A 15,302-nucleotide genomic window follows, 5' to 3' on the forward strand; every position below is an offset into this window, starting at 1 on the left:
AGTAGTTGCCCTTGCTGGGAATCGAACCAAGGACCTGCAGATAGCATAATCCGTTACAATACAATAAATTTTAAAACAAAGTTACTGATCGCAGAGGCGATGAAAAGAAAAACAGAACGATCTTCGGTACAATTTGCAGTTTTGCACTTATAGAAGATCTATATTGGTGAATCACACTATCTTGTCACACTAGCGTGATACAAAAGATTTTTTTTTCTCAGTCACACTAGCATATTTTGATAGCAAGGACAAGTATTTTATATTGTCAAAAATATATCGGAATCAAATTCAAATAATTCATTCAGAAATCAGACATTTCTACACGTCAAATTTCATATTATAACAGCGCAAATTCTCAAAAAACTACTGACATTTTTGAACGACCACTGCTCAGAAGAAGTGCCTAAAGATCTCTACTATTAACACACATACCCAGTGATGATGGTATCGCCTTTTCCATCTAACTAGATCAGCTGGTTGTTTCAACCTTCGCTGTTCGTTCGTGGGAACGTTGCGAAAGATACAAGGGCCGACGACAGCACGAAGGGCTACCCAGATGGGAAAGACCTTGGCTTTGGGCAACATTGGTTAGTTGATCTTTGGACGATAAACTCAATGTTTATCGTCCAAATCCTAACTACTTAATCACTACATATCTATACTATTATTATAAAGAGGTAAGTGTTTGTGAGTTTGTATGTTTAAGGCGGGTAATCTCCGAAACTACCGAACCGATTTCAAAAATTATTTCACCATTAGAAAGGTACATTATCCAAAATTGCTATAGGCTATTTATTCCATCTCAAAATTCCCACGGGAGCCAAGCCCCGGGCAACATCAGTATATTATAAAAACAAAGTCGCTCCTCGTTGTCTGTGTGTTGTATGCCTGTATTTTTAAAACATCGCAACGGATTTAGATGCGGGTTATATTAATAGATAATATGGATTCTGGTGATGTTTTATATGTATAATTCATTATGGTTTTACCCGAGCGAAGCCGGGACAGGCCGCTAGCAACATTATAAATGCGAAAGTAATAGTTTATTACCACATCACGCTCTATCTACACACCCAATCTTCTTGAAGTTGTAGTTTGAAATACATAGGTGTTACATAGGGTAACTTTTATCCCGGAAAAATAACTATCCCCGTGGAAAATTTACGCGAGCGAAGCCACGGGAATCAGCTAGTGCTTAATAAAGATTAGGCGTAACCAGAGTAGAGATGAGATCAATAAGATTTTTTACAAAAATGTCATTTTTGACATAAGCTTTTGTAGTTGTCGAAGAGATCTTAGGCATGCACTCCATGTGGTAAACCGTCGGAGGAATTCCCACGTCTGGAGCCGTTCCTGGGTGCACAATCAGGTCATGCTTATCATAATGCATTGTCATCCTTTTCAGCTCAATCAGTTGAAGATATCTGCTTCAAAATTGTGTTGCAAGAATCCACCCGAGACATAAGATTCGTTGTAATAGCAACATAGACTAAGCAACAATGTAAAAGGACCAACTTAACCTATTCACATAATATATTACGCAACGCAGACGACCTTGAGCAAATTAAAAGAAGTGGCACATATAACGATAACCTTATATTCTACGTCAATGGAATGTAGTTAAACGCCTGTTTGACTAATTTACAAGCATAGACAGAGAACGCTATAGACCCCATTTTGCTCATACGAGAAAGAGATGTGCGCATTAGAATTACATGAGGAGAAACGAGACAGAGCGCTGACATCTTTTCTACTAAACTCATCACGTGCCCGGCCCAATATTGTATGAGATTAGTCGGTTTGGGCCGAGAAATTGCATGTATCTCATGGAGTGTAGTGTAATCACACCGGCGAGTTTTCTTGGTCTTTGTTACAAGGCAATTAATGACATAGAAGATCACAACGTTGCCATTAAGTAATGTGCACAACAGGCGTAAAAGTTAACCCTAGTTTCGCAGATGCTACAGTCAACGACAACAGCAAAGTTGTCGGTCTGTGGGGCTACCATGAAACAAAACTTGTAGCACGTGATTGCGTCCACACGTTCTCTATGGTTTTACACGACGCGTACACGATATGAGAAAGAGAAACGGCATGCGAACGTGCTACGTGTATGTTTCGTGGTAGGCCTTCTGTTGTTGATAGTTCCACATTTCTGCGGGACTACTTTCGTGGTGTGGACTCTAAAAAATATACCTATTATTATTAGCCGGCTTATCAAGAAAAAGATAGATGAACAACTATTTTTAAATCAGTTTTTTTTTACGCGATCCCATTCCCACTATATTAAAAGATGATTTACACCAAACACTTAAAGGTAATAAGTGAAGAAAGAGCGATATGTTGCGTGTCAAACGTTCCCTAGTGTACACGAGGCTTTAGATTCTAAAGCCTTGAATACTATAGGGAATATGTTGGTAAATGATAAGAATAGTAGCTAGTAGTTTGTAGCTTGTGAGAAATGACTATAAATATAAAGATTGACGAGAAAAAGTGCCTGTGAAGGTCTAATTTCTGAATAAATGATTTTAATTTGAATTTGAATTATTTAAAGAGTTTAGATCAACGCGGTGCGTTCAAAAATATTCTCAAAATTAGTATAAAATGATCTAAACGAGACAGTCCGGAATTCAATGTCCACTAATGAGGTGGTCTAATAGCACATTTTTTTTAATGTCAGCCGATCCGCTATCGGATACCTAAAGGTCAAAGGCGTCACTTGCCGTATTCTACCACATTAGTATGACAGGTCCACACTATCGCGGACATGATTCCTGCGTAATCGAAGTATACTTCGTAATTTTTATCCAATACTAGCTTTTTCCCGCGGCTTCGCCCGCGTTAAATACCCACGGGAACAATTGTTCTTCCGGGTTGAAAGGTACCCTGTGTCTTTCTCCATAATTCAAACTATATAGTTAGTGTATGCATAATTTCAAGAAGATTGGTTGAGTAGAAAGAGCGAACACACTTACTTTAAACCCTAAAAATGGAGGAGAGAAAGTGAATTTCGATTGCATGAGAACAGGGCCTCAGTTCGAACCCGCCAAGTTCGGTATACGTCCGTCCGTCCGTCTGTCACTGGGTCAGATTTTATTTCTTATCTTCTTTAGTTATTGGCAATAACATGCTCGATAAGAAAGAACGTCCTCACTGCCGGGATCCTGGCCTTCCATGCATCGATAAGAGGACACTAGCGTGGCTGGTGTCAATGGCATGGCACGGCCACTAATATGGCATTTTGTTAATTTGTACCTTTGCTACGGCTCGCTTGAATTTCCTACAGGAAACGTACTTTTTTTTTTGGTAACAAACTTACTTTCACATTCGTAATATACGATACGCTTCAATATGAGACTTGTAAGTCTCAAGAAAAAAATGGTCGGACAATTTTGATGCGACGGATAAAAACTGGAGTAGTTACGCAACGGCAGGGATGGATGACGAAGTAGAGGGGAGGTCTTTATCCAGAAATGGGACACAACAGGCTACTAAAAAAGCATCAATGGCGAAGACCAAGTATCACCTAGTAGCCTAGTGTTCTTTAACAATTCCACGTAACTGTGGTAGCTAATTAAAAACAGCAAACACACGATAAGTGCGATAACGAATGACATTATCACCCCGAGCGATTAGAGCCGAGATAGGTGGAGAATGAACTAGACTCTGTTTTTTTTTTCTTACGAGTCCTAATTATAATGTTAAGAGCCAGGACCAATTTGTGCGTCGTGCGACGGACAACAGATATATTATATTGAGTTTAGATAGATTTTGACACTGACGTACATCAATGCACGACAATTGGAGCTAAAAAGAGTGGCACGGCGCAACTTAGCAATATGGCCTGGCTTTAAGGCATGTGAAGGGTTCTTGTGCAATCCTGGGACCATGAGCGAAGACTGCCCTACACCAATGGTGGTGCTTCGCTTCCTAAAAGAGCCGACCTGGCTTCGTATACAGAGAAAGCAATAGACGTCGTTCTTCTATTTCACTCAAGAGAGTATTAGAAATACATGAGAAGAAACGAGACAGAGCGCTGACATCATCACGTGCCCAGCCCAATGTGCCACTTTGTGGGAGATTAGTCGGATCCGGGAATTTTAATGGAAATTTTCAACCTCATTAGTCCGTCATAGATAGTTCTCTTGGTCTTTGCTCCGTCATATCGAGAGGAAAACAAACTGGACGGAGTCCTAGAGTCCGATTAGGTAAACAGGGAAAAAAGTTAACGATTCGAAGAATTGTAGAACACTTTCAATACTCATTTCGCTACAACTTTTGAACGGCTGAACCCATTTTCATGAAACATGGCTAAGAACACTCGGGATAAAATTATCTATGACACAAAATAAAACTAAATGAAAATCGGTTTATCCGTTTGGGAGCTACACAGATACACAGACACGTAAAACTTATAACACCCCTCTTTTTTGCGTCGGGGGTTAAAAAGAATGTGCCTTCATAAATCAGGGCGGGGAAGAAACGCGATTTGTCTGAAGAAAATTTATTGAATTTTTCAAAAAACACATTTATAGACCGTAGGTCAAGAGGGAGGGATATGTTTTATCCCTCACTGTGTGCACAGTTTTTAAGCCCCGACGCAAAAATAAGGATGTTATAAGTTTGACCGCTAAGTGTGTCTGTCTGTCTGTGTACGTGGCATCGTAGCTCATCAAGGGGTGAACCGATTTTTTTTATTTAATAGGTAATTTTTATGCGTTGGTTCTTAGATATATTTGATCAAAATCGGTCCAGCCGTTCAAAAGTTTAGCGAAATGAAAATTATTACACTTGTAAGTCAGGGTTTTTTTAATTCGTCTAACAAATAAACTAACTAATAGGCTCAATCTGCCGTTATGAACGGGAGGTTGTGTGAATGGAAATCTTCTATTTCATGTGGACACGCGAGCCGTCTATAGTTTTGTCTTCGATACCGCAGACTTTCCTATAGAGTTTACTTATAAATCGAGTGCTCGTTCTTGTTTGAAATAATACATAGCATCGATTGTTTCTGGTCTGTTTACACGGTGGTACACTCAGCCATTGTTCGTCGCGATGCGAAACATTTACTGCATTGTCTTGTACAGTCAACAGCATATCAACATACCCAAGTTCATTGCAAACTGGCCGCTATTACCGCGCGATAGAGCTTCGTTTAGGGTAACTTGATCTGCTGTTGACTGTATAGTGTACGGCACATCAAGCCACTGAAAATTCGCCTCTATTGTCGCGGCATAAACATACAGGATGATTTGATATGAGGTCGACAGTACAGTTTGGACCCTGCTAACATGACCACGTTAACTCTGGACCTCGTTGGAATGTGATAATTGATAAACCTTTACGATCAAGTTTCACCTCCTTGATAACACTTTCTCTCTCTCACACTCGCGTGTTTCCTATTGCTCTCGACTCTCTCATCACCGGTTTCATTCGGCTATGTTGCCGGGAAGACCGGAGTCAGCGTAAATAACCCATTTTTTTTTAAATTTGGCTGTGCTTTTACGAGCGGCCGACCTGTCTATCGTCACCCCCTATTTGGGAATGGTTGGTATTGTCTATCATCTGTCAAGGTTCACGACATCCACGGGATGATATGGAGTTATCTTGACACACATCCACACACGCCTCTAGATGGCGGTAGATGACCGTAAACGTCACGTCAGATTAATTGAGGCGAATTAAATAAAAAATGTCAGTAGCGTTAGGTAATAACTAATAAATCACACTCGATAAGAAAAAAGTACGGTTAGCAGTATCATTGTCGATAAGTACGATTTTTTCGTGGCTTGTTTTGCACTCTGTCCGTACGTACAATAAACAGCACATCAAGTAAACCTGAATGAAGCTGAGTTTTATGGTGAGAATTAGGGTAGGTTGATGTGCTGTTAACTGTACGTAAGAGAGTCGATTATCATCGATGTGTGCTCGTGTAATATATATATATTTATTCTTGTGTATAATGTGTATATATATATATATATATATATATATATATATATATATATATATTACATTCCATGTGGAAAGTAAACCATTATTTATTACCTTCTATGTGGAAAGCTACTTTATAGAGGGCAGTCGCTTACGTCGTATTATAGGGATACTAGCTTTTGCCCACGGCTTCACACGCGTAAATTTACCACGGTGACAGTTATTTTTCCGGGATGACCATGTCCTTCTCCATACTTGAAAGTGCATGTATGCAAAATTTCAAGAAGATTGGTTGAGTTGATAGAGTGTGAAGAGTTAAACAAATTTCCCTTCGCATTTATAATATTACTTAAGATTAATATGGAAATATGCTTTTTCCCAGAATAAAAAGTAGCCTATATATAAATAAATATTAATAAATATAAATATATTAAGACAAATCACACAGATTGAGCTAGTCCCAAAGTAAGTTCGAAACTTGTGTTATGGGATGCTAACTCAACGATACTATATTTTATAACAAATACATATAGATAAACATCCAAGACCCGGGCCAATAAGAAAAAGATCGAAGGGAATCGAACCCGGGACCTCTCGGTTCAGAGGCAAGCACTTTACCACTGCGCCACCGAGTTCGTCATAGCCTATGTCCTTCCTCATACTATGAGAAATTTCACAAAGATTGTTTGAGTAGATAAAGCGTAGAGGTAACAAAAAGCTTTCATAATATCAGCGGGGATTCAGTTTTCGTAAATAAAATAAATTGATAAAAAATTTGATGGCGCTAGTGAGCTTGTTTGCAACTCAATACCAGTAAATCGTGCAGGATATTATTAAAAATCTTTGTAGTCCAGTGTTAATAAACTCAAAATTACAGCTAGATTCCGTGCCACGAAATAAGTCACGCAGACGTGGCGCTACTGTCGCCGCAAACAACAATGCGGCCTATCTGTTATTGGTAGTTCCAGATGTTGCCACGGGCCTTCTTATTTTGTTAGTGCATTTTTTGTCGCACGCTTGCACTTGGCCTAACGGTCGCGTGCGGGCGAGAGGGCAACACGCGTGAGCAAGACGGGGATATTGAGTTATTAATTACACAATTTTATTATACACACGCAAAGGCCAGCGAGCACATTATTTTTTAAAAAGTCGTTAAACAATAATAATAATAATTTATTGCCATGTTCTAATTCTAGAAAATGGATACAATTTTCAAACGGAAAGCTAAAAAGTGGCGTGTGGTTCCGCCCTAAAATAGGACCATTCAATATCCTAATTTGGATATCGTAGGCGCTTAAGGGGCACGTAGCCTAGGCAGCTGATAGGCAATAACATTCCCAGGGAAGGTTTTGCCAGGGAATCAAAACACGTGGGGCGCGTTTAGCTGTATGACAAGATTATTGTTGGATCTGAGATTAATAATGCCGATATTAAATACGTTAGCCGTTTATAACCCTTTCCCTTGATTGACATTTACAATTTGCGCGGGAGAAGCCACTGGAGCATTCTCTCCCAGACCAACATGGAAGCGTAAAGTAAGTGGCGGTCTGTAAAAAAATCTATACATAGATCAGATTGGTATATATTCATTGTAAAGTTTCAACCACCACCGCTTCACACAAAGCTACATTAGGTAGCTGAACTGGATAGATACGACCTTCCTATCACCATATATTATTTACGAACGATTTAAATATGTCCGCATATATTTAAATAATAATTAAATTTTCTTGCCCTTTACCAATTCCTGTTTTCACATAATTAATACTTGTGTCTTTGTCTCGCGTACCGGTTATATATTTACGTCCCTTTCTACGTCCTTAAGTAGTATATTGCACAAGTTTGAGCAGCACTACTATAATACTGAACTGCATGACAACATAAAGGTCATAAGCACACCTACACTGGACCGCTCCCCCCCGGCAAGATAACGCTCATTGAAAACTGAGCTTTAAAGCGTCTCATGTAGACATACTTTACTTTGACAACAAATTAGCGGACGGCGCGCTGTCAGCTCTCGTCTTGTCAGTCGATTCTGCTAAAGTGAATATATGTGGTCGTCCAATCAAAAGGGACCTGTATGGCGGCTAGAAGGAAGAATACCATAAAAATGGTATAGGATATGAAATTGAATGGGAAGAGTAGTAGAGGAAGACCGAAGAAGAGATTAATGGAGTGCGTTCGGCAGGATTTGGGTAAAAAGGAAATAACAGATCGGTTAACATCAGACAGGGAGAAGTGGGAGAGACTGACATGCTGTACTGACCACACATAAAGTGAGATAGGGGTAGGCGGAGAACGATAGTTTAATGACCCGAGGCTAAACATTGGCTGCCACGGCTATATGCATGTCCGGAAAAATTTAAACTTATTTTAAAAAGTTGGTGATTACACTGATAGAGCCTTACGTAATAAAGATAAATTGTCTGTCCCCGGGCATCGGTTGGCCAAAGTTAGAACGTCTTTTGTTGGGAACTGTATCCGTTTTTATAACAAATTGCCTAAATGGATTCTTGATTTGCCGGACAAAAAATTTAGAAATTATATAAAAGAAGTACTTTGTAAAAAGGCATATTACAAGTCTGATGATTATGTGAACGACAATAATGTTTGGCCCAAGCATGGTGCAGTATCCTAATAACATATGTAACTGATTTATGACATTATTACGTACGTTTTGTACATTTAGCTTTTTATTTATATATATATTTTGTGTGACAATTTTCAATAATTTTATTGGAAATACAACTTTTATTTTATTTATTTATTCAAATTTTGACATTTTTAATAATGATGTAATTTCGTCCTCCTAATTTTTAATATATGTATAAGACCTATATTTGTTAATTGACGTTCTTGGAGAAAAGGCTGCGGTGAAGTTTGTTGCGCCGCTTCTTCTTCACCTGCGCTTTGGAAGCCGGCAGTAGACTTAGTTTAAGTAATTTTTGACGTCAATAAGTGATGTATATCATCCTAAATTGAATAAAGAATTTTGATTTTTTTTTAATTTTGAACGGGCGATGTTTCGGGCTTGTTTTAATTGTGTGCCAATGTTTTAATTTGGCTCCTGATTGGTATAGCCTACCTCGTGTGGGAAGATGGTGAATGAAATGTCACTACATATACTATAATAAACTAATTATGACTTTGCTACCACGAAGGTCGGTGAGCAAAAATGATCGTTGCCAACTAACTAGAGATTAATCCGTTTTTAATTATATCTTGTTGTTTCGTTCATGATTTTCTCGTTTTAAAATCGACCGCGCTGACATTATACCAATATTGCGCAAGGAGCACAATCTATGGGTGGTTCTCAGAGCGTTTCGACCGTAATATAAATTACTATAATATATGTTTCTTTGTCTCTTACTATAACTATACGTGCACTAGTAAAGTGCACGTATAGTATCCCTCAAGGGCCCCCAGCATTATGCTGGGGGCCCTTGGGCAAATCAGACTTTGGATTGGAGTCTTTACGGAATGTAAAAAGCTAATTATACAAAATTGTTTTCAACAATTTTCACAGACATAAGTGTACTTGAATAAATAAATATGTATATCGATCAAGTGATGCGTACTCACTCCTAGGTAGCGTGCATTCCTTCTCTATAATTTGCTACAACTATTTTGACCTTGTGAATACAAGAATGTTTTGAGAATAAAGTGAGAGAAACTGTCGTTCGGGGCCCCCTGACCATCGGAGCCCTGTAAGTTTGTTCCACTAGGCGTTTACGGTAAATACTTCTATACTGCTAATTAAAAAAACCCGGCCAAGTGCGAGTCGGATTTGGTAACAAAGATTTCCGTATATATCTATAAAAGGGCAAGAAAAACATGAACAATAACATATTTATGTTGTATGGGAACCCGTAAAATATCTATTTTAATCTGTCTGTAGAAATTGCTTTTATAGCGGCCACAGAAATATATCATCTCTAATTTCAACTGACACGTACATTTCACGAGATTCAGCCTGGTGACAGACGGACAGCGGAGACTTAGTAATAAATAATAATAAATAAATATATAGGGACAAATCAAACAGATTTAGTTAACCCAAAAGTAAGTTCGAAACTTGTGTTATGGGAAACTAACTCAACGATACCATATTCTATAACATATACATATATAGATAAACATTCAAGACCTAGATCAATCTGAAAAAGATCACTTTCCATGTTGACCTGACCGGGATTCGAACCCGGGACCTCCAGTGTAGCAGTCCGACACGATGACCATTAGGCCACCAAGATCATCAATTTTTAGGGGCCCGTTTAACCCCTTTTGGTACGGAACCCTAAAGAATTGTGCAAAATAATCCAGTTTAAGGCTACATCGTCATCATGACTGTAATGTTTGAGGCTATTTTAGAACATCATTGTTGTTACATACGCGTGATGTAATTAATTTTACCAAAGCAAGGTCTCGCTGAAGAGAAATTGTATTGCTGCTTCTACGCTACATTTGTGCGTCTATCAGTTTTGTAAATATTTAATGAGCTGAAAACAATTCAGCTTTTTATGTCGTCAGAAAGAGTTTACTGGATTCAACGCGTGACAAAAAGTAATGTGTAGAATTTTTTTTTGATGATTATTTGACGACCTTAAGGCCCTATCCCAACTAATATTGTAAATGCGAAAGCAAGTTTATTTGTTTGTTACCTCTTCACGCTCTATCTACTCAACCAATCTTCTTGAAATTTTGCATACATATAGTTAAAAGTATGGAGAACAACATGTCTACCTTTTATTTCGGAAAAATAACTTCTCCCGTGGAAAATCACGCGGGCGAAGCCCAAAGCAATCGTACTAACTATTATCCTTATAAACGGTACTTTTCATCCCGAAATTCCCACGGGAGCTAAGCCCCGGGGCGCAGTTAGTTATTGATAATTTTGTAACAATCTGCTCGGTCCTAGTATCAATATAAACTATTTGATAACATGCCAGGACGGATTTAGAGCGATTGTTATAAACAGCCCGCTTGGTCTCAATTAAAGGTTGTTTATCCTATGATCAGCCTTCAAAAATACTCGAAATTAATCATCGAACGACTTGATTTCGAGTGACTTGCTGCCGGAGCAGCGGACTTCGCTCCCGTGGGCTTTTCGGGATAAAAATTAGCCTAAGTACGTACAGGTCCAGGTTATATGTATTCTACCCGAGTATATACCATACATCTAAATCGGTCCGGTGGATTTTGCGTGATTGTCAAACAGCCACATTTTTGTTTCTTGGCGAAATAAAAAAAAAAATATATCTTGATAAATTATGATAGACTTAGAAGTTTCCCGGCGTTTGTATGTTTGAGGCGGGTAATCTTCGAAACGACTGAACCGATTTCAAAAATTCTTTCACCATTAGAAAGGTACATTATCCAAGATTGCTATAGGCTATATTTTATCTCAAAATTCCCACGGGAGCGAAGTTTTAAATATAATTTAATGCAACCGTTTTATGAAATTTTGCCCCCTTTTTCTCCCGAAAAAATAGTTTTTAATTATTTCAAAATAGCGTTTAAAATATAGTACGATACTATATATATTATACATTTAGCTTTATAGCTAAGGAAAAAAAATGGGAATGCGCTCAGATAAGAAATTTTTAATAATTACAATGAATAATTTCATTAAACATCATTAATAAGTTCCAAAGTTTTCCAGATGTGGCTTTGAACGGAATCTATGTGATAAACAAGAAAACGTTATCACTAATGTTGGCAATTAACAAAAAAAATATCTATCTAATCTGTGGTAACAGTTAGCATAGTAAGTAAGTATATCAAACGTTTCAACCACAACAAAAAGTGCAGTTTTTAAAAGAAGAAAAATCTTATACGACGAATGTTCCGAGAAAGGGTAGGTAGTGCCCTTGCTTTTTAATCATCAATTATTCTTCTACATTCAATTTTCTTCGCAATGTTTTTTATACTATTCAGCGACAGGCAAACGGGCACGCGGCCCACCTGATGGTAAGTGGTCACCGCAGCCTATGGACGCCTGCAACACCAGCAACACGCGCGTTACGTGTCCTAAATGTATATTTTCACGCCCTTTTTGAAGAGTTCCATGTTGTTGTGTCCATGTTTTTGTCTTTATAATATTGCATTTTATTTGTTCACGCATATGTCTATCTATCTATACTATTATTATAAAGAGGTAAGCGTTTGTGAGTTGGTATGTTTGAGGTGGGTAATCTCCGAAACTACCGAATGGATTTCAAAAATTCTTTCACCGTTAGAAAGGTACATCATCCAAGATTGCTATAGGCTTTATCTCAAAATTCCCACGGGAACGAAGCCCCGGGCAACATCTAGTATGTGTATACATAGACACTTTAGGATCCAAGGAGCCAATCAAGAAGAGGGAAACAAAACATTTCTTAAAGCTATTGTTGCGCAAAGATATTGATTTATTAATTTCAATAAAAAAATAATGAAGACGAGAAGTAACACTGTCACGTCTGTCTGTCTGTATGAACGCGATAAACTCAAAAACTACCGGACGGATTTTTTTACGATTTTCACAAATAGATAGTGTGATTTCTGAATAAGGTTTAGGTGTCTAATTTATACATAAATATTTACCCGAACGAAGCCGGGACGAGCTGCTTTTTATGTACATTTTTCAAAATAATATAAATGGACATATAGAAAAAAAATTGCACAGAAGTCCATTTATTGATGCAGATTGGACTTAAGACTCTATCTAGGGTACTTTTGATTCGTAATCTGACTAAATCTATTAAAAAATATATATCCTTCTTCATATATACATGTAAGCTTAATTCTAATAGTCGCTTATAGATTACGATAACCTTATCGTGGATAGAAATTTCGGAAAGTACGCTAAAAAGTACTACATTATGTAATCATTGCAATAAGTACATCAAAGATTCGATTGTTTCGATCACAGATTCCTGGAATGGTCTAATAAGTCTTGTTAATTGAAAACAAAAATATACATACTGTTGCCATGCGCGTAGGGACATCAATTAGGTCCAAAAAGCCATGCTACCAGAGAAAAATACTGGCCCTAACGGATTCTTTATCTCTATAGCAACAGGATATGTAATTAAAAAAAAACCGATTGTTATTGTTATGCGAACCCGTGAAAATTCACAAAGTAATTTGTGTCACCGTAACGAATGTTGCACATAAAAACAGCACATTCCGATAAATATTACACAGCACTCGGCAGAAGTACGCAGTATTTTTGTATTTTAAAACAATGTTTACGTATGCAATGTATGGCGCTCCTTGATATTCACAACACTATTTGATTATCCACGATTAAAAACAAACGACTACCATAGAGTCCAGCACAGGGGAACAAACGAATTTTGACCACTATTTTGAAAATGGAATTTCAATATTCGAAATTTAAAATACGCGGGCTCACGCGCGACCGTCTGCGACGCCACTGAGCTAGCGACTGCTGTAGTGATGTGACACACACCCAACGGTGAACGCTAAAAGGCTGTCCAATACGAATGAATCTGATTCGTGAACTTTGTAAGTAATTCGAGATGCAATTTGCCATTACTGTTATTCGTAGACCTTGTTAAGTTGAAAGGTTGTTTACCAACTTCGAAACAATAGGTGTACTGTATTAAGTCGGTAATAAGTTCAGTTTTGAGACCATTGCTGTACAATTTATAAAGGCTAATGTGTATTCAGTTTATCAGATAATATACCACCTTTATCACTATGCAACGTAAGAAAGTATTGCTAAAATCATAGTGCATTATGTAATAACAGAGCTGTTGATTTGCAATTTTTGTGAAAATGTTATCGATATTTCTTCCATTGAGCAGACGCTACGCGTTATTGCTAAAATCATGGTTTATGCCGCATTAGATCTAATTTTTTAATACATATTTAACTGTAATTATAAAGCAGTGTAAAGTGTTATGACTATTTGAAAAAAAAGCGGTTGCAATTTTATGATCGTGTTTCGCGTGTGTCAGCGACTAATTTACATCTCATCGATATTTTTTTGTCATCGAGCAAACGCGACGGTGAAATGTTATCGATTAGCGTCGCGTCCCTACTCACGCCGGTGGACGCGTGTCCGATGAATAAATTCGCGAACTCGACGTCGTCGCCCAAGGTTTTTATTCAGCAAAACTGGAATTATATCATCAATACTTGCATAGCGTTCAGCATTCATTCAATTCAAACTTCTTTATTATCTCAACAACCTATGTCACAGAAAATAAAATCGAACAACAAAGCAATTATAGTTTTGTTTAAATGTTCGAGCTCTTTATGAACATATCGATATCCTATTGCATGAAAAATAAGGATTTTTTCCTCATCAAATAGGTAAATTTATAAAAGAGAGAGACAGAGAATTAAAGAAGAGAGGCATATGCTCAGCAGTGAGCAGAAGGGAGACGATGATGATATGGTTAATATGGCCATCTGATGATGTACTGATACTGACGCCACCAATCCGACGCCGAAGGTCCACTTTCCTACTTTTTCACCTTCGCTTCGCACGGTCGCCGGCATCCCTAGTTGTCAGACCATTGTCACGCGTATCCATCCTTGACGACATCAAGCCAACACTTGGGCTTTGTCCCTTCTGCCAGAGCCAGTTGGAAGCGGCATAGCTAGACATTAGTTCTGTGCGTAATTTTTGTGATTAATACTCTCTCTGAATAAAAGATGTTCGTGCTAAGTACGGGAGTCTACTATTGCCGATATGAGAAAGACCATTTTCAAAACTGTTTATTTTTTCTTTTGTCTATTGCTAAGACTGTTTTACCGACTGATTGGAAAACTAGCGGACTTTATACTATAGATATGTTGTTTATACTACTGTCCCTATTCATAAACAACGAAACATTTCAAATTTTATGATGTTTTGTTTGACAAACTGTCAAAGCGAAGTTTGAGGGAAGACACTCACTTTTTGGTTGATCTTGGGATTTTTGGGCGCCTTCACGACGGCTGGCTTCGGCACGGGCGGCGCAGGCGCCGGCTCTGTTGGCAAAAACAACCTATAAGTACAAAGATTTGTCATGCTGTGCCTTCACTTACGTGAAGTTGCTTGACCTCTCTTTCTTGTCTCTCGGGCTAATTTTTATTTTATTGGTTTAGAAGATAACGACATATTAAGTAAATATTAGACTTAATTTGACGGTAAATTACACCAACCATACATTAAGTAAGTATACAAAGAAAGAAACTAAAAAGTTAATACGTATAAAAATGTTGAAAAAAATCTGAGAGAAGGATGCACTAAAGCAAGTCTATGAAAAATGACTATAATATAATCAAAATATAATTATATACTAATAAGTATATAATTATATTTTGATTAATATTTTTTTTGTTGACAATTGAAGTCCAAAGGAAAAAAT

The 15,302-nt window shown here is 37.7% G+C and overlaps 1 protein-coding gene across 13 annotated transcripts in view; it reads right to left on the reverse strand.

The window, feature by feature from the left end:
* larp (La related protein) overlaps positions 1–15,302 on the reverse strand; it is a 73,229-nt gene that overhangs the window by 37,434 nt on the left and 20,493 nt on the right. For 4 of the 13 annotated variants that reach the window (XM_053766649.2, XM_053766648.2, XM_053766650.2 and 1 more), the window contains exon 3: positions 14,849–14,922. In XM_053766649.2, coding sequence (XP_053622624.1) covers positions 14,849–14,922 — 74 coding nt within the window. Of the gene's footprint in view, positions 1–12,900; positions 13,035–13,071; positions 13,375–14,848; positions 14,923–15,302 lie in introns of those variants that run through there. The other 9 variants (XM_053766658.2, XM_053766657.2, XM_053766651.2 and 6 more) reach the window with 7 other exon arrangements.

The sequence above is a fragment of the Plodia interpunctella genome, chromosome 29 (assembly GCF_027563975.2).
Source record: "Plodia interpunctella isolate USDA-ARS_2022_Savannah chromosome 29, ilPloInte3.2, whole genome shotgun sequence".
Lineage (NCBI taxonomy): Eukaryota > Metazoa > Arthropoda > Insecta > Lepidoptera > Pyralidae > Plodia > Plodia interpunctella.